The sequence below is a fragment of the Fistularia commersonii genome, chromosome 13 (assembly GCF_037954325.1).
Source record: "Fistularia commersonii isolate RoL2024-O1a breed Wild chromosome 13, RoL_Fcom_v1.0, whole genome shotgun sequence".
Lineage (NCBI taxonomy): Eukaryota > Metazoa > Chordata > Actinopteri > Syngnathiformes > Fistulariidae > Fistularia > Fistularia commersonii.
In genome coordinates, this window is record NC_141296.1 from 8,373,015 (window position 1) to 8,395,611 (window position 22,597).

Genomic DNA, 22,597 nt, shown 5'->3' on the forward strand with positions numbered 1-22,597 from the left:
ATGCCTCTATTAATACCAGCTCGATGCTCAAACTTCATAGTTCAGTGGCGTTGTTAGCTGACAGCGTTGAAAAGATTCGGAAACACATGTGGATGCTTCACGCAGAGCAATGTTTTTCGAATGTTACTATTTCATGTCCTTTATTCCTTTGAAATTTGAGAACATAAATATACAACAATTGAGGCTGGTAAGTTAGAAAAGAAGCTATAACTGACATGATTATGTCATTCTAGTTTGAACTCATGTCTCTTAATTGACAAAAATGGACACCATGTGCTCATTATGTTGAGTGAAAGGAAATAATCATCATAAAACAAATTGGATGTTTACTACGGACTCTAAGATGTCTTCTGGGAGTGACTCTGTTCCATAGTCTTTCTCCTCTGCCATCCAAAGCAGAAAACATGTTGAGAGACCGCTATTGCCAAAGGACAGCATACACACTGTGGGATGGAAGTGTCTTGTTTTTTGTTCTGTTTTCTTCTGTTGATAAGTGTTTAGAACAAAGGGAACTGGAAAGAGAAAGGTTTCAACTCAGGCTTTTACAGTGCAAATGTTTACCATTCCCAGTACCATGTAAAGGTATTGTTTGTTTAGGAGAAAGCTGTTGCCTTTGCAAGAGAGCCCTGGATCCTTGTAATCTTGTTTGAAACAACATTTGTATGGCAAGAGTCAGCTGCTTTCAAACTATGCATTGCATTGGTGATTTGTTTCTGTATTAATTCACAATTTTGATAGTTGGCATTGAACCATAAATATTGAGCCTTTTTAACACTCTTCATTAATCTTTGCAGCAGCTACAAAGTAACTTTCAGAGAAGTGATTGTGAAAAGATTTTAGACTTAAATCTCAGTGAATACCTCTCTTTTGAATCCCTGCCAAGAATCTAAAGAGTGTCTGCTCTCTTTGAAAAACCTGACCTGAAATATCCTCACAGAGTGGATTAGACTGGGGAATTTGAAGAACAAATTACATTAAATCTGTTAAAAATCTATAAAGGAAGGGCTATCTTTTATATGTAATGAATCTTGCATATCTACCAATAGAATATAAATGGATGATATCACTCTTCTCATAAACTGTGAAGCAGTACTACATAAAAATGAATTCTTCTTTATCTTTATAGGCATGTCTATGAAGTTCAGGGGATTTGGTTGAAAAGTGAGACAGTCTAGCCCTGGCTCTTTGGAACCATTGGTGTCAAGGGAGAGGCAAAAGGAGCTGACTCTGAGGAGGCTCCTTTCAAAGGGAACAAAATCTATTTTTCCACACATTTTTTTGATTGTCATTGATTACACTCAATTCCTCACAGATATGGATGTGCGATGATTTTTTTGTGGAATAAAAATCACGTATTGTTAAAATTACTCGCGTTATCTACGCAGGAGGGGATTTGTGAGTGGGATGTTTTAAAGATGTCGGATTTCTTGGTTTAGAGGCCTATGGTATTGGAGGGATTTCCAGGTCAATGTGTAAAAGTTAACCAAAAAAAGCTTCTCCTCGTCGTATGGTAGACTCAAAGGGATCCACCACTGCTCAATTAGCAAAAGCAGGGTATAGGCATCTTTTATTTTTGACATTTTCCTTGGCCTCCACCTCTGGAGATTAGGTTTCATCTATCTGTTAGCTCCCTGTGGGTGTGTGCCTGAAGCTGGTGCCCAGGAATGGAAGCCCCTCCGTGGGCCACAGGCTTTTCCATATTCCCTTCTTCCATCAGCCAATCCGTAGGGTTTCACTGTTCCTAATTGATTTCAACTCCCCCCAGTGTCTCCCCTGTCTCTCTCTTTTCTCTGTCTTTCTCTGCATGTCTTGCTCTTTCTTTCTTTCTTCTCCGGTTTCATCTACTGACTGCAAACATCTCAAACCCACATACCCCAACATTGTGCCAGTCAAGCAGTTCCCTCTCCCTATTAAAAAAAGGGAAAAGAGTAAAAGCACCTCATGTGTTTCTGCTGCAAACTTGCCCTAAATTCAACACAGGTACATTTCTAGTTTGCAGTTCTCTGATCTACTAACAAAAATGCTGACAGGTGTCAAAATCAGGAAGGCAACAGGAATAGGGGTATGCTGACAACACAAGAGGGGGGAAGAGAGTGTGTGAGGGAGGCAGAGATGGAGAGATAAGGTGAGAGTCTAGTAAGCAGTCTTAGTGAGGGAAAATAGAAAACAAGCTCTCTGACAGTTAAGTTTTTAGTTTTTTTTTTTTTTTTTGTTTTGTTTTGTTTTCTTTTTTTCTCTCACTAACGGTAGGTGTGTCAGAGGATTTGACTAAACATCTGATTGAATCAGTCAAGACTATGCTTTTGATTCAGGCTGAACACAAAACATGTTACCCAGTCAAGTTTTACTACTAGATTAACATACAAACTCTATAGTGGAACCATCCATTTTGATTTGCATTTCCCTAATCTAATGTTGAACCCATGGAAGTAAAATGGCTGACAGTGACAGATAGCTCAGTGCAATACACGCATTAAGTCAGACAGAATGTGCACAGTCCCTGTACAAACCCACCGGGGAATCCTTGTAAGCAGGTGTAGTAATATGTGATTAACGGCAACGGCACAATTTAGCCTGCAAGATATATAGAGGAAATAGTGGAAAGTATTGAGAATCAAAAGATTCAAGAGAACATTTTTGTTCATGCTTTATTTATTTATTTATTTTTTATTTATTTGTCAATTTATTTGTTTATTAAATTCTATTTAATTCTATTTATTTATTTTGATCACAGTTACTTCGCTGAATAATAAATCAAGTTAAACAGTAGAGAAGTTGGCCCTGTTGTATTCAAATTATCACTTGTATCAAATGGAGCTGACCATTATTTCTATTCCCCTGGTAATTTATACTAGTCTGCTGTCAGTTACAGACAAGAATGTTGTTTTCTTCACCATCTTTGTGTTATTCATCTCAGTGTGTTAGACAAGTTTGTACACTGCTTTTATGTTCAAAATGTTTAAAAATAGCCATTGTCTCTTGGTAGTGTTTGTTTTTTCAGAACTTGCATAAGTAAATCAACACATGCTTTAAATTGCACTGTTCATTCCTTCACCCCCTCCCCTTTTTTAATATAATTCGAAGGGGGAATGAGGCAAAATAAATAAATGAAAAAAATACATAAAAAGGCTTGCTTTGTTTCTCTAAGTTTTTACAAGTATGTCTAGTTTCCTTGTCCCCCCCCCCTTCTTGCAATAGACACAAACAAAACAGCACCTTTGGCCAAGATACAAAATATATTGTTACGTTTTAATGCTATAATGACATCACCTGGACCCAAGCTCCCCTGAATTTACCCACCCAGTGTATTTAATCAGCTCAAGAGGAAACTGCTTATCTTGCTGCACTTGTCACGGATAGCGCATTGAACATATCAGAGTGAGAAATGGGAATAGTTCATTATTTTCTAGGGCTCACAATGAGCCTGATGTGTCTCATTGCGGGCCCTCCACTGACAGCTCATTTTCTAGACAATCCTGGCATTCAGTTCACAACACGGCAGGGCAAGAGAGAGAGGGAGACAGAGAGAGGGAGGAAACATAGAGACAGAGAGAAAATAGGGCTCCGGATCTCCATTGCTTATTCATGATGCTGTGGCATGCTAGGTGTGTTAATAATCTCCACAGAAACCAAGCGAATCACAGTTGTTTGTTGAACACCTCGCCAAGCTGGGCCCAAGTCAATAGCAGATGGGAAAACAGGGGGATCAGAATGATCCCAGACAGTGGGAAAGAGATTAAGAGCACGTAATATGCTGAGATTGATGGGGGCTATGTAAGAGAACAGAGAGAACCTGAATTTAAAATCTGACTGTCGAGCTTGGGTCTTTAAGTGTGTGTCTTTAAAAGGTTAATCAGCAAAGAGACAGAGGTGGGAAGATAAAGAGATGGCATCAGTCATGAATTCTTCAGGTAAGTGGGAAATAGTGTGAAATCTAAGGAGTGCTGTCGCATTCTCGCCTCGACCAGCCTATTGTGGCTGCGATTGATTTCAGTTCTTGTCTGAGGCTTCGAGGCAGCGGCCATTTTTACCGCACCATTGTGTTTTTAATTATTTGAGGTTAAAGCGTGTGCACAACCCCTTCTCCGCTGCAATATAAAGCAAGCGGTTATAAGATTGGAAGTGTTTCAGTCTGGGCAGCCCACAGCCCTATTTGTAGTTACATCTCATATTAAATGAACTACAAAGTTGAATAGAAAAAAGACTCAATAATTATGTTACACTTTTTTTTACCTACTATTAGAATATCTCACCCCTGAGGGAATTGTGTTTTGTTATCTGCTTAATAATCTGCTCTCCTAAAACATCATCTATGTTATTTTGAACATTTGTGATTATCTACCTTGCCCTTCATGAGGATTCTTGCATGGCTCAAGACATTTTCTTTATTTCTACACTTTTGTCTGTTGGATGTAAATCCAACTTAATGAGAAGGTAAAAGTGCAACCTTTGCTGCTCAGTTCTTCATTTATCTCCTTCTAGCCAATTTACAGAGCAGACGCTTGTGCTTGCACATGTGCAATGGTAATAAAAAGGGCCCCAAGCAATTTTTTCTTATGAGAAAAACAATGGTCCTGGCATTTGAATCTGATGCTTTGTCACTGAACTGATTAAATAAAACTTTCAATTTGCATCTCGACTTAAAAAAGTCGAATGCCAGTAGCTGCTGGTTCTCCGGACTTAAAAACATTTCATAGTATGTGCTGTTGATCTTAGGACAACTGGATATCCTCTCACGCCTTCATAACAGCATGACTTACCACATCCTTGTTGTGATGATATGACTTTGGACTGTTGTAGAGTAAACAACCTGATCAAGACATACTATACACATTGACTAACTCAACAGAGACTCTGTCTGTGGCTGTAAGTGGGCAGGATAGTCACAGAGAGGCTGCCAAAGCAAGGCTTGTATTACAGGGATCCCAGGATATCAGACACCAAGCGGCCTGTGCGCCCCCCAGGCAGGGCAGAGTCTGGCAGCTGGCCTGCAGCCCAGATAGCTATAATCAGCTCCATTACCTGTAGCACCAACTCCCATTTAGGAGCCCTCATAGTGGAACCATGGCTATGCTGCAGATATGCAGGATACTGTAGAGTTTGAGAAAACTGCAAATAGCATGGGTTGAAAAGCTATAGCTGCACCTGCTGCGGAGACATAGATTGTAAACACAGGCACACGGTCGTAGTTTGCACACCCCGCTTGCGTGTAGTCTTTTGGGAGGCATTTTCTGGGCATTATGTATCTTGGCAGAAGGCATTTGTTTTAACTTCTGCTTCTGTGAAAGGGCAGATTACGAATATATATACACTGCTCTGTTTAAGGGGAAAATCAGCTGTCTCCTGACAAGAACATTGTAGCTGGCAGTTTTCTGTTCAGAATACAAAGAGACATTTATCACTGCAGCTGGGGTATGGGAAGAAGAGAGGAGGGGGGCTCCTTTGCTGCAGCAATGTGCATTTTTAACCCCTGCTGCTTCCTCTCTGTTGGAAAAGCACATGCCCACCTTCTTTTTTAATTGATTTTAGATTTTACCACACTTTTTTTCTTCAATTTTTAGTCTACGCTGATGCCTTTATCATCTTCCCCACACATCCTGTTTATTATCTTGGATCTTTTCACCTTCTTTCTCTCATCAACATTTTGACTAGAACATATACCATGAATATGCAGAGTTCTCTGTCCGTCTTCGCTGTTGCAACAAAAGGTTACTACCTTAGGCATACAGACATTGTATTTCCATATTTCTCTCTGCTCATGTATATTCAGTGAGACATTTTTTTTTCATCCGCTACATTTTTGAGCAGTTGAGTGATGTTTTTTTTTTATTATTTATTTACTTGTATTTTTTTAGGGACCATGCAAACACAATGACGCTTATCATAGAGGGATGTGCACTTTGGACTCCAGCTCAAGAGAATTATCATAAAGGTCAAACAGAAATCATCCAAACGACATGACTCGCTCCTGTTTTTCATTCATCAATTAGTGTCAGCCTTGCTTCGCTGTCCTCTAAATGACCTTGTGGAACCCAGTTCACTATGCTGTAATTCAACGTTTCGAATGGGGCTCGCTAGTGAGAGACTGCTACTGCCCCACATAATAAACTATTGATGAGAGAAATGATGCAGAGTGACAGAGGAAGGACCTGGAAAAGTGCATGTTGACCAGTGGCGCCTTCCATGACCTTTTCTTGGACGTAACACTGCACAAGCCATTTGAATTTTCTTTACACACTTTCTCAAAAGTGACAATCTTTAACCACATGGACAATCTGCTTCTCTAACATCTGAATGATGAATGCTCTTTGAATAAAAATCTGTAGGTTCACTGTTTGAACACAGTCATTCTGAAGTACTGCATTTAACACAAAAGAAGAGTTTGTTGCTGTGAAGCGTATGCCTGATTTAGTCCGTTCAAGTGTGAAAAAGGTCAGCAGTTGAAGAGGATATAAGGAGGTCTCTTCATTGTGGCATGTCTAGGGGAGGTGGATAATCAAATTAATTCATCACCATAGAAAACATTCACAAAGCCCATATGTTTTGTACTACATCTACTCACAATATGTTTCCTTCGGGCTATCGGAAATCTTTCTGGGCATTAACATAATTGTAATTTCACATTAATATGTTATGCAGGCATTTTAATAATATACCTATCATTACTTTAATGGTATTATTTACATAATCATAATCATCACAAGTGAAAATAGGGATAGAAAATGCATTACACATTTGTCTGTTGATACTAGCACACACAACTAAATGAGGAGCTTTCTTGTTTTCCTTCAAAATTATGTATGGCTTGCCAATTGGACTTATCAAACCCCACTGTCCCCTTCCTACTTAAAGGGGAGGATAAAATGTAATGCAAGAGGTCGGCTGTTAAGTTTAATAGCACTCAGGAAAGTATCAGAGGGGGCTCTTGTTAATGATCTGCCTTTTCTAATGCAGTACTCATTAAAGTGGAGGCCAGAATGCATGCAGAGGGTAGGGAGGGGACTGTGACCAGATATTACAAACCCCCCAACGTTTACGATCTCCAGCAGTGGTCTCGGGCTCTTTTGTGTGTCAGGCAGCACGTCGTGGATACCCTATGCTCCTTCAATGCTCAGGTCAAATTAACATCAGAAAATAAATAAAGCAAGCAATCGGGCCATGACCTCCCAAGGCCATGGTGCTGCCAGCCTCTTCAACCTTTCTCCTCCTCCTCCTCTCCTGCTCTGCACATACTGTAGGTCTAACTAGCTTGGATCTGCAGCATAATGTCAAGCTTGGTGTTTGGCTTTACCACGGGCCAGGTTGTTCCTCGGCTGTCTCTGGAGAAAAGAAACTCGAGATTCGAGGAAAGTGAGAGAATTGGATCTTTGACACCTGTCACTTCCACTCTGCTGCACCTTGCTTCCCTGCCACACATAAGGACTTTTCATGTCACAGCTCAGCATGTTATCATGAGTGGGCACAGGGCCTGAGCAATCCAATTACTTCCACTGTGTCAGACCCCTGCCATCATCCTTATGTATGCTATAGTTATGTTCCTCAAATCAGAGAAGATATGCCTTTTAGTTTCTTTTCCTTTTTTCGACTAGTCTCCCACTTCCATGTCAATATCTGTGTTTGATACAATCTGCAGCACTTCTCATGGATTAGCAGTCTGCTGTCAGTGCTCTATATAGTGAATTGGTGGATGATGGGACTAGACTGTGATTTAAAGTAGTATAAAAGTGAAAACTGCATCATAGGGAATAATCAAGACTCTAGAACAGTGGTCCCCAGGGTCCACAAAGAAAAAATCTTTCTTGGAACAAATTATATTTTTTTCGTTAGATCTCCCGCATCATGTTTTGAAAAACAACTGTATCCGCCTTCGCCTTACTGCTGCACTTAATAACAATAATCATAATAATAGTAATAGTAATAATAATAATGATAACCATAATAGTAATAATAATAATGATAATAACTGTCAGATATAAAGTGTAATTTCTATATTCAGATTAAATACTGTGAACTGACAAAAGTTTTTATCATTTGAACGACAATGCCTCTAACCGGTCTTTGAAAACATTTTCACACATAAAACTGGTCCCTGGTACAAAAAAGGTAGGGGACAATTGCTCTAGAATATATCATCTTAACCCAGATTATAAATCTGATTGCTTTAAACCGCCCCCTGCATCTGTACAGAACAAGAGCCTTTTGTTATCTGAATGTTAAAATGTTTGCCTCAACACTAAGTGAGAAACGGGTGAACTGTCTTTTAGATAATGATTACTGCTTTAATGACTCTGTCCCTATGAATTCGTGTTTTGCACAGTGAGATAACCTTCCACTCACACTTCATATTATACCTTTGCGCACCACTTCTTGCTCTAAGAGGTTGCTGAAACAGTATGGAAGGAGAAAAGGAAGGAAATGAGATGGTAAGGAAATCATGCTGTTGCTCCTGTGAAAAGATAAAATGGAATATAAAACACATAGTCCTTTCTGACACAAAGTGAATGTGACTGAATGAGATGGCATGTTATATTAATTATGTAAGGCTGTACTTTTGAGGCATGACTGAGGCTCACAGAAAGAGGAATTACTAAGAATTGGTATGCTGGCCTTGTGTGCAGTCCCCGTTTTTTTGGATCTAGATATGTTGACAGACACTGAAGGTTTGAGATGATAAATAGAAGCACAAAATGCAAAAAAACAGAATAGAATGCCTCAGCAAGGATGTATTCTTTTAGATATACACCTTGATTTTGAAGCATAATTTACCTTTATCTTTTCGATCATGTTCCCTAAAATATCTAGTTAATAAAATATAAACATATAATATAATATGATATAATATAATATAATATAGAATCATATGATATAATATAATATAAAATATTATAATATTATACGATTTTTTTTTCTCATTGACAATTGTCAGTCATATTCATATTGTTGTCTTTCACCAGGCTAAGGAAATCTTTTCCCCACTATTCCAAGCCCCCCTGTAGCTTTCATCCACAACCCAACCCCATTCACATTTGTAATTTAAGAATTCCACCCATCCCATCGCCCCCATTTCTTGCTTTAGACCCAGGGGTTTGGGAGCAAATTAGGTTGTTAGCTCGGTCAAGCTTAAACACAGTATTGCTGCATTTGTTCCAGTATATTTAAAGATGTCCTCTACCAATGTATTGTGGGGGAAATGAGGCAAGTACACAAAGGCAAGCAGCCTGCCTGGCCAATATTAAGAGTCGGCATGTCTACAACTAGAATGCCAACTGCCTGCTGTGCTGTGTTTCAAAGGTGCATACAATTATGAACCTGGAAGTGGAGCATCGGAACACAGGTTAATTTGAAGCCCATCACTTAAACGGAAGTTTGGATATGGGGAATATTTCGGTTCAGTTTGACAGGCTCAGCTAGTCCCTGGTTACTGTCTTCATAAAATACCAATAAAAAAGCTGGACATTAAATCAAACGCTGAATTAAATGTAGATTTTTTGTTTCTTCTTTGACACTAGCCCTGAATCACTCCATATCATTTTGTATCTGTGCTTCTCTGCTCTGACTTCAAATCATAAAAAGGAAGACTACAGAGAATATCACTACATTATGATATTTTCTATCTTGAAAAAAGACATTTCATGGATGTTTCATCATGGTTACGCTAATATATTTATTGTGATCCATGTCAAGAATTCAGTCAGTTGATAAGACCAAAATAGTATTGTATTAAATATACTTGCGGGCAAAGAGCAGACTTTTTCATCGATATTAAGTTGACTTTTTTTTTTTGATCTACAGAAAAGTAAAAATAATCAAAATAAAAATCATTTGACTTACACGGTAGTTGGTGGATATTCATGCTGCTGTTATTTGATATCTTATTTTCAAATTATTAGAGTGATCAAGTGGTGACTTTTTAAACGTTTCTTGATTGCAGCGAAATTGATTATAAAAAAATTGTTGCAATTAATGCCTCGTAGTAAGAGCTTAACCATCATTTTTGCCTTTGGTTACATTTCTGTCATCCACATATATATTGGATTTCATTGGAGAGTGCATATTTCTCCCAAGTCTCAATATGCTGCAGCTTTTGCACTGTAATTTAATAGATGAATTCCTTTCAGTTTGATTTGGGACCCTCAGCCAGATGTCTTCCTTGAACCAGGGTATTAAAGCTGCTCTCGACTATGTGACCATGGTTTTCTGTAACCCAGTCCTTTGTGTCCAGTAAGGTTAAATTAGTTCAGAATGTTTGGAGCGATGATGCCCTGTGAGGTGCTGTCATACATGAAGATGATTAATGATTTTGGCGGTTCTAAACCTTACAGATCACCCCAGATCTGATCAGTATGAAGCTTTACCCTTCCAGCAGAGAACATGTCACAATATGACAGTATGGTTCTGTAACATGTGGGTGTCCCAGTTGGTGGATGCAGGCATAGTGTGGCAATGGAAAGAGAGGCTGAGATAGATGTATATGTGTGTATATGTTTATACTTTATTTATAATACACAATGAGGTAATAATGTGAGATAATCCAATCCACAGTGCATTTCTACTATAACATACAGTCCAATGGCCAGAAACTATGCTTTGTGCACAAGAGAGTTCCACAATGATACAGTGATTTATAAGCTGTGATGTGTTTTTTTTTTTCCTTTTCCCTCTGCTGTTGCACATCTGTTTAACAGATGCTGTTTGTACCAATTTAAAAGACAGTGCATTGTTTGTCAACATGACTTTGAAAATGCATTCTTTATTCCTGCTAAAGAATGCAGACACTGGGCTGGGTGAGCCTGCAGCAAGGAAGACAACAGGGATAGCCAAAGTAAATATTTTCCTTGAACTTGCATCTTTTAAAACAATTATTGGCAAGCGCATAGAATAACAAGTGTGACTCAAGCTAAAAAATAAGTTGAAGTGACATTTTGTAGTAGCTTTTGTGAGGGCACAGGCTGGCATGTTGTAACTGCCAAGCTGTCAGACACTCTCTCTGGGGCTCAATGGATTAGACATTGAATCAGTTCTTTACAAATTGAGTGGTGCTAATGCTTATGAACCTCTTGCTTCACCAGGCATACAAAAACAGCTCGCCTAGTGATTCCAATTTCCTTGGCAAGTAGTATTTGACAACAAGAGTCAGAGGATGACTGGTCAGATGGACATAAATGGGAGGAAAAGATCTTTGGATGGATGATATATTTAATTACATCACTTTACACTGTGTGAGCAGTACTGATGAGATGAAAAAGGAAGAAGGGAGGAGTAGACATATGAGTGATTATTTTTTTTTGGGGGGGGGGACTGCAATGGATGAATATCAGGGCGTCAGGCTGGGGGGTGCAGCATGATGAGGCTGAACCAGATGCTTTGGGGAGAAGGAGAGGACTCAGTGCTGTAAAGAGAATGATGGCACAGTAAGGGTACCCCTCTACTGTTTGTAAAAACAAGACCATCACACTCCATCTTGCCACTCCCACAGGAGCCAAGCCTCTAGGCTGATTTATGACCCACAGACTGAATTGGCTGGCTGGGATGACAGCAGTGCTTGGACTCTCCTTTTGTGAGAAGTGCATGATGCTGCTTGACCAGACCTCTGCTGACCGTAGATATCTCCTACTGTTCTAAAGGCTTCCTCATCTCCATTGTCAGGTCCGGGTAACGCAAAGCCTGCTCGGTCTTTAGCATTAGCCACCAGTAGATACACACCCTCTTTACCGCTGCTGCCATATTTTATGAAACATCATCCCCTGTGATATTACAATCAGCTTCTGCTTCACAGGTGTTATTTTGGCCCTGAAGTGGCAATTAAGATTTAATCAATCTGTGACTGCCACATTAGAAAATTAATATTGAGGAGATTTAGAAACATTTTACTGTCAAAAAAAACAATTAATTTCAAAGATGAAAGCAAAGTGTACAACATTTGAAGTTGGTAGCTTACACTATTAGCATAAGCTTGCCTATTGACTGTGCCACATGTGATTTTTCTGAAAGGCAGTTTGAAAAAATTCATATCAATCCAAACAGATGTTCTGAACAGAAGAAAGGGAAGTGGGATTGGTTGACTTGTAAAGATCAGACATGATGAACTTAGCTCTCTTTGTGAGCAGGTTTGCTCACAAATGCCGCCCTTATCCACCAGTCTGTGAATGGGAATGCTAATTGGTTGTAAAATGCTCAAGGGTGATCTAGAGCGTATGGTTCAAAAGCCTTTGGGGTGTGTCCAATCCTTTCAAATTAGTCTAGTAATGCATAATCTAGGTATAGAATCAAGTGCAAAGGACAGAGACTTTTTTTGCTTCTAAGTCAATAATGTGTGTTTTGGGTTTAAAAGGATTTACCTTCCTGCAGATAGCCAGGAGAATTTAAATTGCTGCACTTTTCTTTATTAAAAAGACATACTGTGCAACCCACTTGAGCCTCATGTAGCTGAAATAAAATTTCGGAATTTAAATGCTTAGTCCTTCCACTGGAAGTAATCACCATATTTAGTGGTCTTGCTGCAACATCTCACGATATTTGTGCACTGAAGTGTTTTCAGTGAATGAAAGCAGCCTCAAATCTTTGAAGTTAAATGTTAAAGAATGTATAATATAACACTATTAAGAACATCTCTTGGCAAATATTCAGTGGTCTTGTCCTGTGAGAAACTTAAATTCTTATTGAACATACATCGTCATGCTTCATGCGAAAATCTGTGTAGGCGTGACATTATCAGGTGCAGTGTTGTTAAGGCACCAATAACAGACTTGTCCATAATACAACACCACATCACCCTGTGTGCCTAAGTACATGCAAGAACATTTGCTATGAATTGATCTTGCAACTGTATATGGAAATGTGGGTGTCTATGCTGTGTATAGGAGATGTGACTAAAAATATGTCCTATAAAAGCGGTCAATTTTCCTGTATTTATCGACACAGAGGTACAACGTTTTCCACCCAATGGCTAGACTTGAATAATAGCCTTTTGAAAAAGGCTTGTTCGATAGCTTTGTCAACGTACAAGACAGCAGTGAGACCAGTGATACTGTATGGATCTAAAATCAGTGACAATGACGAAAAGACAGGCGGCAGAGCTAGAGGTCGCAGAGATGAAAATGTTGACGTTTTTTTTGGGATTGACAATGATGGATAGGATCAGGAATGAGTCCATCAGAGGAATGGCGCATGTTAGATGTTTTGGAGAGACGGTCAGAGAAGCCAGACTGAGAAGGCTTGGTCATGTACAGAGGAGGGATAGTGTATATATTGGCAGACAGATGCTGGAATTGGAGCTGCCAGGCAGGAGGTCTAGAGGAAGACCAAAGAGAAGATTTATGGACATAGTGACAGAGGATATGAAGGTAGTTGGTGTGAGAGAGGAGGATACAGAGAATTAGGTTAGATGGAGAAGGTAGATTTGCTGTGGCGACCCCTGAAGGGAAAAGAAGAGGGTAGCTTTTCATTTCAAAGTTAGTTAAAGTTGAGATATACTGGTTAATTAAAAGTCACTCACAGTCAAAACTTTTGCAGACCACAACTAAAATACTTCAGGGTTTCAGTTGCACCTTTTTTTCCTTTCTGTCACACCAAATATATCCTCTTTACATTTTCTCTGTGTTCAGGTGTATCTATTTTTGTGTTACCAAAGGAATCATGAAATCTATTGTTAATAGTTCAACAAAAATGTCAACATATACAAAGAAAAATACAAAAACGTTCTGTTATAAGATGATTTATATGGCCACCCTGGATGGTCAGCAACTTTGAATCATCTCACCTGTTAACCACCTTTGTCTTATAGGTTCTTAGAACTCATTTCCTACTATATCTCTTATAAGATATTCCATCCCATATCTTATAAAAGTGACACCCTTTAAAATCATTGTAAAAACCAAAAAATGCCCAACAATACTAATGGTATTCGGCCTATTCTGAAAATTGTCAGTATTCATTATTTTCCAATCCATTTTCAAAGTGCCGCTTAGTGCATTTATAAATCTTGAGGGATGAATTCCACAATAAAATTGAATGTGCCTGATTTCACAGCAAAATATATCAATTTGATGTGTGATGTGTTGATTTGTTTATTGATTTTTTTTTTTTTCAGCATTCTTGCATTTTAAGATTCAAGTTGTTGATTGTCACATGCACAGTGTGCACGTGTTTCCATGTACAGTGAAATTCCATTTGGATATACATTGATAAGAAATAATGGTAGTGTAAACATTATTGGCAGTGTGATAAGACATTATTGTGTAACATTATGTAGCATATGTGTAACAATTACAGTAACAGTAATTGTTCTCTTTCAATAAGATCTCCCTCACTAATTGCTTGGTATGAAATCATAAATAGCAAATATCCCCAGTGATATTTTGCTCTATATTTTAGCCTACTTGAAGACTGTTCCCCTGACTGATCAGTAAACTTGTTTTCTTGATGACTTGGAATTCATGTTGACATCAGGAGGTGCCCTTTTGTTCAGTACTTGACTCACTGCTGGAATGGCCTGTCATTCATCTGTTGAATTACAGTTAGCTTTTTTCTTTTTACAGATTGTGGTTTATTGAAGGTCGATGGCCTGTCACATTTTTATTTAAATTTAGTTGCTTCTGTTTGTTGTGGCCTTTTAGAGCAACATCTGCGTTTTATGAATCTCTAAGCAGAGGCAGGATGTGTCAGTGTTAATTGTGCTTGGCTTTCATGACAATACCATTTACAACCCAGTTGCTCTGCCATAGACCTTTGAAAGGAAGGCGCCAAATCGGTATTCACTGCATATGCATGCACTGCAAAGTAAAGAGCATAAACCATGTGTATATTTCTTTGTGCCTCAAGGCTTTTCATGTTTTGAATGTGCTTCAGGCTGCTGAAAAAGCTTAAGAATTTAGAGGAACTTGCATTCATCACGAGATGCTTTGGAGAAACTTGAGATTACTAAAATAGAGCTGTTCTGAAGCATACAAGCTTATGTGTATATTACGAGTTTTAAAAAACATTATTTGTATATTAAGATGTATTGAAAGTAAATCATTATCAAGTTATGTGTCAATGTTAAAAAAAAAATATTTATGTTTATCACTTACTCACTTTATGATATTTGCAATTTTTACAGCAATGGTTCTCCATCTTTTGAAAGTATGAATTAAGAAAAAAAATCCTACCAGTTTTGAATTCTCCTAGGTGATAATTAATCTGTGGACTAGACATTTCCAGTCTGTGTGGTACATTATATTACCAATTAAGCAAGAGCGTGATTAAATTTGCATTCGCTGATGCAGACTTCATCTTTCAGTGTCACAGAGTGCATCATAAACACACAATCAAAAGAAACTAATTTTGTGCTACCCCGGTCTCATTTTGGACTTCGGTCACTTATTATCTGCATTCTTGGTGCTGGTGTTCATGTTTTGTGCCCACAGGCAAGGTGACTACTCCACAGCCTAAATGTCTCCTATTTGGAATCAGACAGACTATGACACCCATTGCTTATTCATTCAATCATTTACTGACTGTGTTTTCAGTTTTATCAGATTATAGTTTATGAGAGACAGCTCTGGCATACCTGCCACTGAAAAGCTAGTCTCGAATCTTTAAATATCGATCCCCTGGGCCCAAGCAGAGAAGCCTCTCATGAATGCTGTGAAAGGATGGAGAAAAACAGATCATTAGTGATTTTAATTAGGTGATCTGTCAAGCTGCGATTGCCAGATGTAGGCGTATGCATTTGGGTCGATAGCAATACCCCTCACAATTCCCTCTTGTCACCTTGAGCCACTGGTATCCAGACTGTCACGCACTCATATAGAGGCAAGCAGAGGAAAGTTCATGAATGTGTCATTGCGCACGTCTGTTGCAGGTTGTTTATTTTTCTCTTCCTTGGAGTTGTTGGAAAAAACACTTCAGAACAGAAGCAGAGAATTTATTTCATATTGGTCACTTATTTTTAAAGTGAAATACATGCGTTGTAACCAAGATTATTTGTCTCAATTTGAATAAAAAAATACTAGATTGATTTTAAATGTTTTAATCAAAGCATTCTAAAAATGCCATTAAAAACAGTTTAAGGAATAGATCATAACAACTGGTGGTTAATGTGATACGATGCTTGTTTTCAAAGTCCTTTCCCTTGAACATAACAAACACCCAAAAAATGCGGTTCTACAGACAAGAGACAAATCTAATTTTCACTCCAACATCAAACATCATTACATATTTATAATCTGGTGCGAGATGACAAAGGCAGAGAAAGGGAGAGGAACTGCAACACAGGAACATGCCCGGTGTCTCTTCCTGCAATATTGTACTGATTGTACTGTTGCAACCCACTTCATTTTGGTTTGCAGCAAGAAACCCAATCATAGAGGAACTGCAAATTGACTTTTGACTTTCCAAAACATGTAATGTATGTAATTAACATACAAGAAGTGTCCAAAACACTCAGGTGTAGCCAGCAGATTAAACTGAGCTGAGGTTTGAAGGACCTGGAGGAACAAAGCGTAAAGGCTGATCAATGGTTTGGTTCAACAACTTGTGCAATTTTGTGTTGAGTCCTTTATGCTTCTATCTAATTATAGTCAGCTATGTGTAGAAGTATATTCTCCTGCAATAATACTGCTGCATCACTAGCTGGTAGTGTGGCTCTGTGCTTCATTTCTTTTCGAAAAAAAAAACAACATTTTTTTAAGAAGGTATATCAGCACTACTGAAAACATCAAAGAATACAATGTTAGTTGGTGATGGTGTGTGGAAACTGCAGACAATATCAATTTAAACGTGTGCGTCACTTCAATAGGATAAATGGATTTTCATACCTAGTCTTAGCCTAAAGTATTTATTTATCTTTACAACTTTAAATCAAGCTCATAGGAAAGCTCACAATTTGTGGCACACAGGGGCTGTGTAATTTACATAACAATTTACATCTTGGGCTACCTTAAAAAACCTTTTTACTGTTATTTTTCTATTTCATATTTTATTCATTTCAGCACAGACTTCCAACCTGAAAACCATCCCTTTTTTTCTATGTTTTGCCACCCACAGATCCCACTGAAGGCTTTCACTGCCAAGATGAGTGCCGTATCCTAGGCCATTCGGACCGCTGTTGGATGCCTCGTGTCCCTATCCCAGCACGTGCCAAGTCACCCGAGCATGCTCGTAATGTCATCGCATTGTCTATCGAGGCCACCACAGTGGATGTGCCACACTATGAGGATGGCACCACCAAGAGGACTTTTGCCACTTTTGGCAAAGATGGGCCTGAGGATGTGGAACGAGGAGAGATTAAGGGAAAGCGGACTCAGGAGTCTCAGGTGTGTAGCCCCAAGGCCAATGGGGGCGCTATCCGTGAAGCTGGTAATGGGCGTGAGGTAGCCAGCCCCATTACTTCTCCTGTGCACCTTAGGAGCCCACTGTCCAAGCCTTCATCTACCTACAACACACTGAAGTGCCGCGATGCAGAGCGAATTGCCAACCACAGTCTGTTGCGGCAGCCAGAAGGAAAAGACAGTGAGCCCGCTGTACGGGAGATCAACACACTTCTCCATGATGGCCGTGTAAAGGAGTCTCCGAGCAGCAAGCGCTTGAAGGACATTGTGCTTTAGCAAGCTTCTCAATGACCCACATCGACATGCTTATACAGTAAGAAGCTTTATATATATATACATATATATGAATATATATGTGTGTTTATATACATACATACATATGTGTATATATATACAGATATATGTGTGTGTGTGTGCTTTAGCTGTATGTTCACAAAAGAGCAAGTCTTTGGAACTAGGGGCACACTTATTTGCAGTATACAATATTCCTCACTCGGCTTGGACAATGAGGACAATGGACTGTATTATGCTGCAGCTACTTGTGTGCTAACAGATGTGGGTTGTTGTGATTGTAGTCGAAGTGTTTTCTCCTCGTTCGCTCTATTTCTATATACCAATCGGCATTGAGTGGACAGGTAGGATACCGTTGACTGCAAGGACATGGCCCGTGGAGCTCTTCAGCCCTTGAGCCAAAGCCAACCACTAAATTTCTGGACACCTGTGGTGCCAAAGTACAGTTATGCCTTTTAAACTACCTTTGTATCACAAATGGATATCTGCCTTCATTGGTTTTGCAGTTTGGTCCAACTGTCAAAATCACTCTTTTTTTTTTTTTTTTTTGTATAGTGAACTCTGTTAATAATGCGGTTGTAATAAACAGGTGTACATGGGATTCATCTTAACTTATCCTCACTTATTCAACAGTTTTCTGAAAAATCAGGAGAAAGGAGATCTTTCAGTCTTTTTCCTTCCGCCCTAAGACTTTCTCTGCATATCCCAGAGGACATCCAAGTGTCATCAGACTGTAAGGTCTTTACAGTATTTATACTTTATCATGGATCAAGATAAGTGAACTCTTGCTATCAGCCCATCCGCCACGAAAACTGGAAGTGGGACACGTAGATCTTTGTGTTCAAATTGAGTTGTATGAGAAAAAAAAGACTTGCTTTTGAAATCTCCTGTGCCCATAATTGATTGTAGCCCGTGGAGCACAAATTAGAATTTTGTGTTCTGGTCTTGTACTTTTATGACTACTGATTATGGGGCTAGGATAGAAGGGATCGTCACTCTTGTCTTGCTATGTGAAACTCTGTATAGGGTTTACTATTATCATTTTTATTAACCTGTTGTTCTGTGACAATCCCTTTAATGTTTGGTTTCAACAGAAAAAAAAAAGAAAAAGAAAATAAACATTGGTGTTCAACTGAAGCTACAGTAGCGTTTGTTACACAAACACAAAATAAAAAAAAAATAAAAAAATATATATGCCAAAATATATTTTATAAATAATTTAAAAATGTATAATGAGAATATTTAATGCTGTGTAGTTATTTTTTGAGTAAGTTATACTTGAAATTAACTTGCTTTTGTTCATTTGTCTTTTGTTATGACATAGAATCTGATTTGGATTTTTTTCAAACTTTTTTTATTATGATTTCAAATTGAACTTGGATTGTTATTTTTTTGCTTACTGTGTTACCCCTGGCAACTGTTGACTTGCAGTCTACTTTGTTGTAAAGAGTTTCTTATTGGTCAGTTCTTGTGCCATCAAGTTTCTGTGTGGGCTACCAGAAAATATGTTAAAAAAAATAAAATAAAAGTAAAAAAAAACAAATAAAAATGTTAAAAAAGGAAGGAAAAAAGCAAAAAAACAAAAACAAAAGAACAAGTTCACAACCTTAGTGTGTCAGTTCAATGAGCATAGAGGGAGATAGCAAAGGAAACCAAAAAACATGCAAACAAAATCTTAAGGATTGCAGAACGTTGCATAATCTTTGTATCGACAGAGGGGAGAAATTATCACTCAAGGGGCTCTACATGCAGGTTCCCACCTTGTTCCTTATTGGCCCCAGTCAAGTTTAGACAGTACTATTTCAGCTTCACTGGAGGGTAGAGAGGAGAACAGACTAGCTTTGCTCCACACTGTTTTCACCCAATACCGTTTGTGTTCAGTCGATCTCAAACAAAAGGTTGGACCAGAGTAATATAAGCAGGCTCTCTTCCAAGCCGCATACAAAAGACTTGGTGGAATATGTTGAATTAACTGAGGTCTTGTGGGAGTCATTTTGCACATCAGCAATTTGGGTACTTTTTTGCTTTCAGGTTAACTGTGTTCAATATGGGAAAATATGAATGAAAATTGACAAATTGCATTCAACAAACTAGATCTTGTAACTGAATGTTTTGCTGGTCTCACCCTTGGCTTCTGGCAAAATGAAAATCAGAATAATCACTGAATGTATACAGCAGTTTATGATTAAACTATTAAATGTGCTCTCGTTTGTTGCCTTGTTTTTACTCAACACAAGTCATCATTCAACGTGAACTTTTGAGTTCTTCCTGGGCTGACTGCTCAAATAAGCAACAGTCGGAAACACATCAATGTTTTCATGTTCCCTTTTACTGGTTTAACAAAAAAGATCAAATATCTCAGTCTTCTTAGAGTTTTAAAAATATTTTTCTTTGGCATAATCCAATCACAACATGAAATTATTTCAACTTTATTTGCCTTGATAAAATCTTACACCAATTTGATAGGAACATTATGTCTTTAGAGATTACTTGTCACAGTGGAGAACAGACCTGTCTATACTCTAGTCTAATGACACATCTTACCACCAATTTATTTTTAGTGTCTGCAACTCACTGTCAGTTTATTGTATGCTTACTTTTTGTACTTCATTATTTTTTTTTTCAAGTTTAGTTGGCTTAATGTTTTTGGAGGTCTCAGTTCAAAACTTTTAGTGGATGTTTTTGTCATCTGTCATCTAAAGTGGTAGGCTGGGTGGAATTATTCCCCTAGTGTAGTCAGGAAAACAAATATTAATTCTAAACCTTGTGAACTGAAGTGTGAACTGAGCTATGCACAATCTTATTTTATTCTGATGCAATCTGTAACTGGAAGCCTCATACACAGCAAGGTTGAACTCCTCAACCAAAAGAAGACACATCTTAAATGTCACCTCAGCCATTGACTAATGAGTACATCACTCAGCACCAACTCAGATGCTGACTGGTTACCATATGTTTAAAAAAGTGAAATAAAGGTAAGCAACTAAGAGTTTTCATTACACAATTTTGTCAAGGCATTTATTTATTACATGTATTAGGATTCTTTCAAGAAAATAATGGATGAAAATGGCATGTTCGACATGTTACGCAGCATCATGTAACTGTTGCATCATTATTACATTCTGTTCCAAAACGAATGACATTTAAAAATTTCAAGTTCTAACGTAAATAGGTGTTCATGGGACTTGGCAGAATATTCTTTATTAGTTGTATCATTTTATTTTGCATGTTTGCTTTTCACTGTCAGGTATTACATTCTGGATTATTTGGCTGGTTCTTATTTTTCAGACTGTGTGGTAATGTTTTACTTCTCTGCTATATAATCAGATTGGTGGTAAAAAGATGGTAAAAACTCATCAGCAATAGCACATGTATATTGAACAGTACAGTTTATGATAAGTAGCCACAGAGCTGAAGGAGTGTAACGTGGAGACATTAAGTTTGAAGTGATTCACAGGCTACAAAGGATCTAGGACAAAGAACCATAAAATAGAATAAAATAAAACACGTGGAAAGACAGAAAGAAATGTCTGCTTTAACGATTACACTATGCAGTACACCTGTTTATTCCATTAGTGAGTGACTAAAATTTGGATTATAATGACCTGCAACATATTTCATTCCATCAACAGGATATTTTATTGATGGTGTTCCACTTTATTTCAATCTTAACTATCAGCAGATTAATCTGTGTGGTCCACCTTATTGTTTAAATTAAACAGTTATTTCTGTTTGTGACAAATTAGATTCTTGTTCAACTTTTTTTCCTGCACAAATGCCTTAATATAGGTCTCTGTGTATATTCTCAATTCTGCTCCCTCCTGAGTAGCTTTTCACTACTCTCCCTTGTTAATCCAAAATGTCAGTCCAGCTCTTCAAGCAAAATAGGAAGTGACCCCAGGATAAAGAAAAAACAAACCTGTGTTGTTATTACTATGTTTAACAGTAATTTGATGAGTAGACTATGGCTGAAGTAATAAGTATAGAGCTGGGACTGTCATTAACATTCATTTTTGCTAATTTCCACAATTTAAAAAGTATGTATTGGAAGTAAGAAAGTGAAAGGGGTCTGCACAAGTTTTGATTGCTGTATTTTGACATTTCAATACCAATAGGGGGTCACAAATGCCTCTTTTTAAATATTTAAGATCCCTAAATGTCATTTGAAATACAGTGATTTAAGACTCCCTGGCCACTGGGGTTCTTTCACAGCGATGATGCCATGGCCGATGATGCAACACAATATCCCACTTGGCAAATTTTTTTTTTTTTTTTTACTTTAAGTGGAAAGGTCTAAATTTAAAAAAGAAAATAGTCTTTTGGACTTTCTATAGCTCTTTTTTTTTCAATGACTCCATGTTTTATTTCCAAAATCATTTCTCTTGAGCAAAGTTGTTGCAATGGTTCACATGACCACTTCGAAGCAAAAAAAAGTTGCTGGTTCAATTAAGTTTCCATGTTTTCATTTGGTTTCTCTTGTTTCAGTCCACAAACCGGTCACACCAATGCAACAGGTTAATTTCAGATTGCCAATTTTTCATAGGTGTGAATGTGAGTGATTAGTTAATGTCTCTATATGTTGCCCTGTGACTGACTGGTCACCAAGCTTGGGTAAAACATCCCATCCCCCAGTGTCAACTGGGACTGGTCTGAAGACCCGATGACCCTTTATTTGGGGTATGAAGTATAGAGCATAAATGAACACGCTTATGTGGAGTGATGAAGATAAAGGGGAAACAGATGAATAACAGAACACATTCCAACACTGGTGAAAGAGGAGGGAAATGAGCAACAGGAAGCACACAGCTGCCCTGTATGATAAGAAAAGGAGGTTGGCTTCATTTCTATAATTAATTTGCCATTCCCTCCATACCCTCTGGTGAAGCCAACATGAAAGCTGGGCTGAAAGTGCACTTGCTAACACATCCATTAGTCTATGAGTAGGATCTTGTTTCTTTCAGCTAAGTTCCCCTCTCTTGGGCAATACAACTATTCTC

The 22,597-nt window shown here is 38.2% G+C and overlaps 1 protein-coding gene across 7 annotated transcripts in view; it reads left to right on the plus strand.

Annotated features, from left to right (window-relative positions):
• Positions 1 to 19,802, plus strand: part of pcdh19 (protocadherin 19) — a 51,587-nt gene extending 31,785 nt beyond the window's left edge. For all 7 annotated transcript variants that reach the window (XM_086157734.1, XM_086157733.1, XM_086157739.1 and 4 more), the window contains exon 5: positions 17,026 to 19,802. In XM_086157734.1, coding sequence (XP_086013860.1) covers positions 17,026 to 17,585 — 560 coding nt within the window. In that variant the 3' untranslated portion in view covers positions 17,586 to 19,802. The remainder of the gene's footprint in view (positions 1 to 17,025) is intronic.
• Positions 19,803 to 22,597: the final 2,795 nt, after the last annotated feature.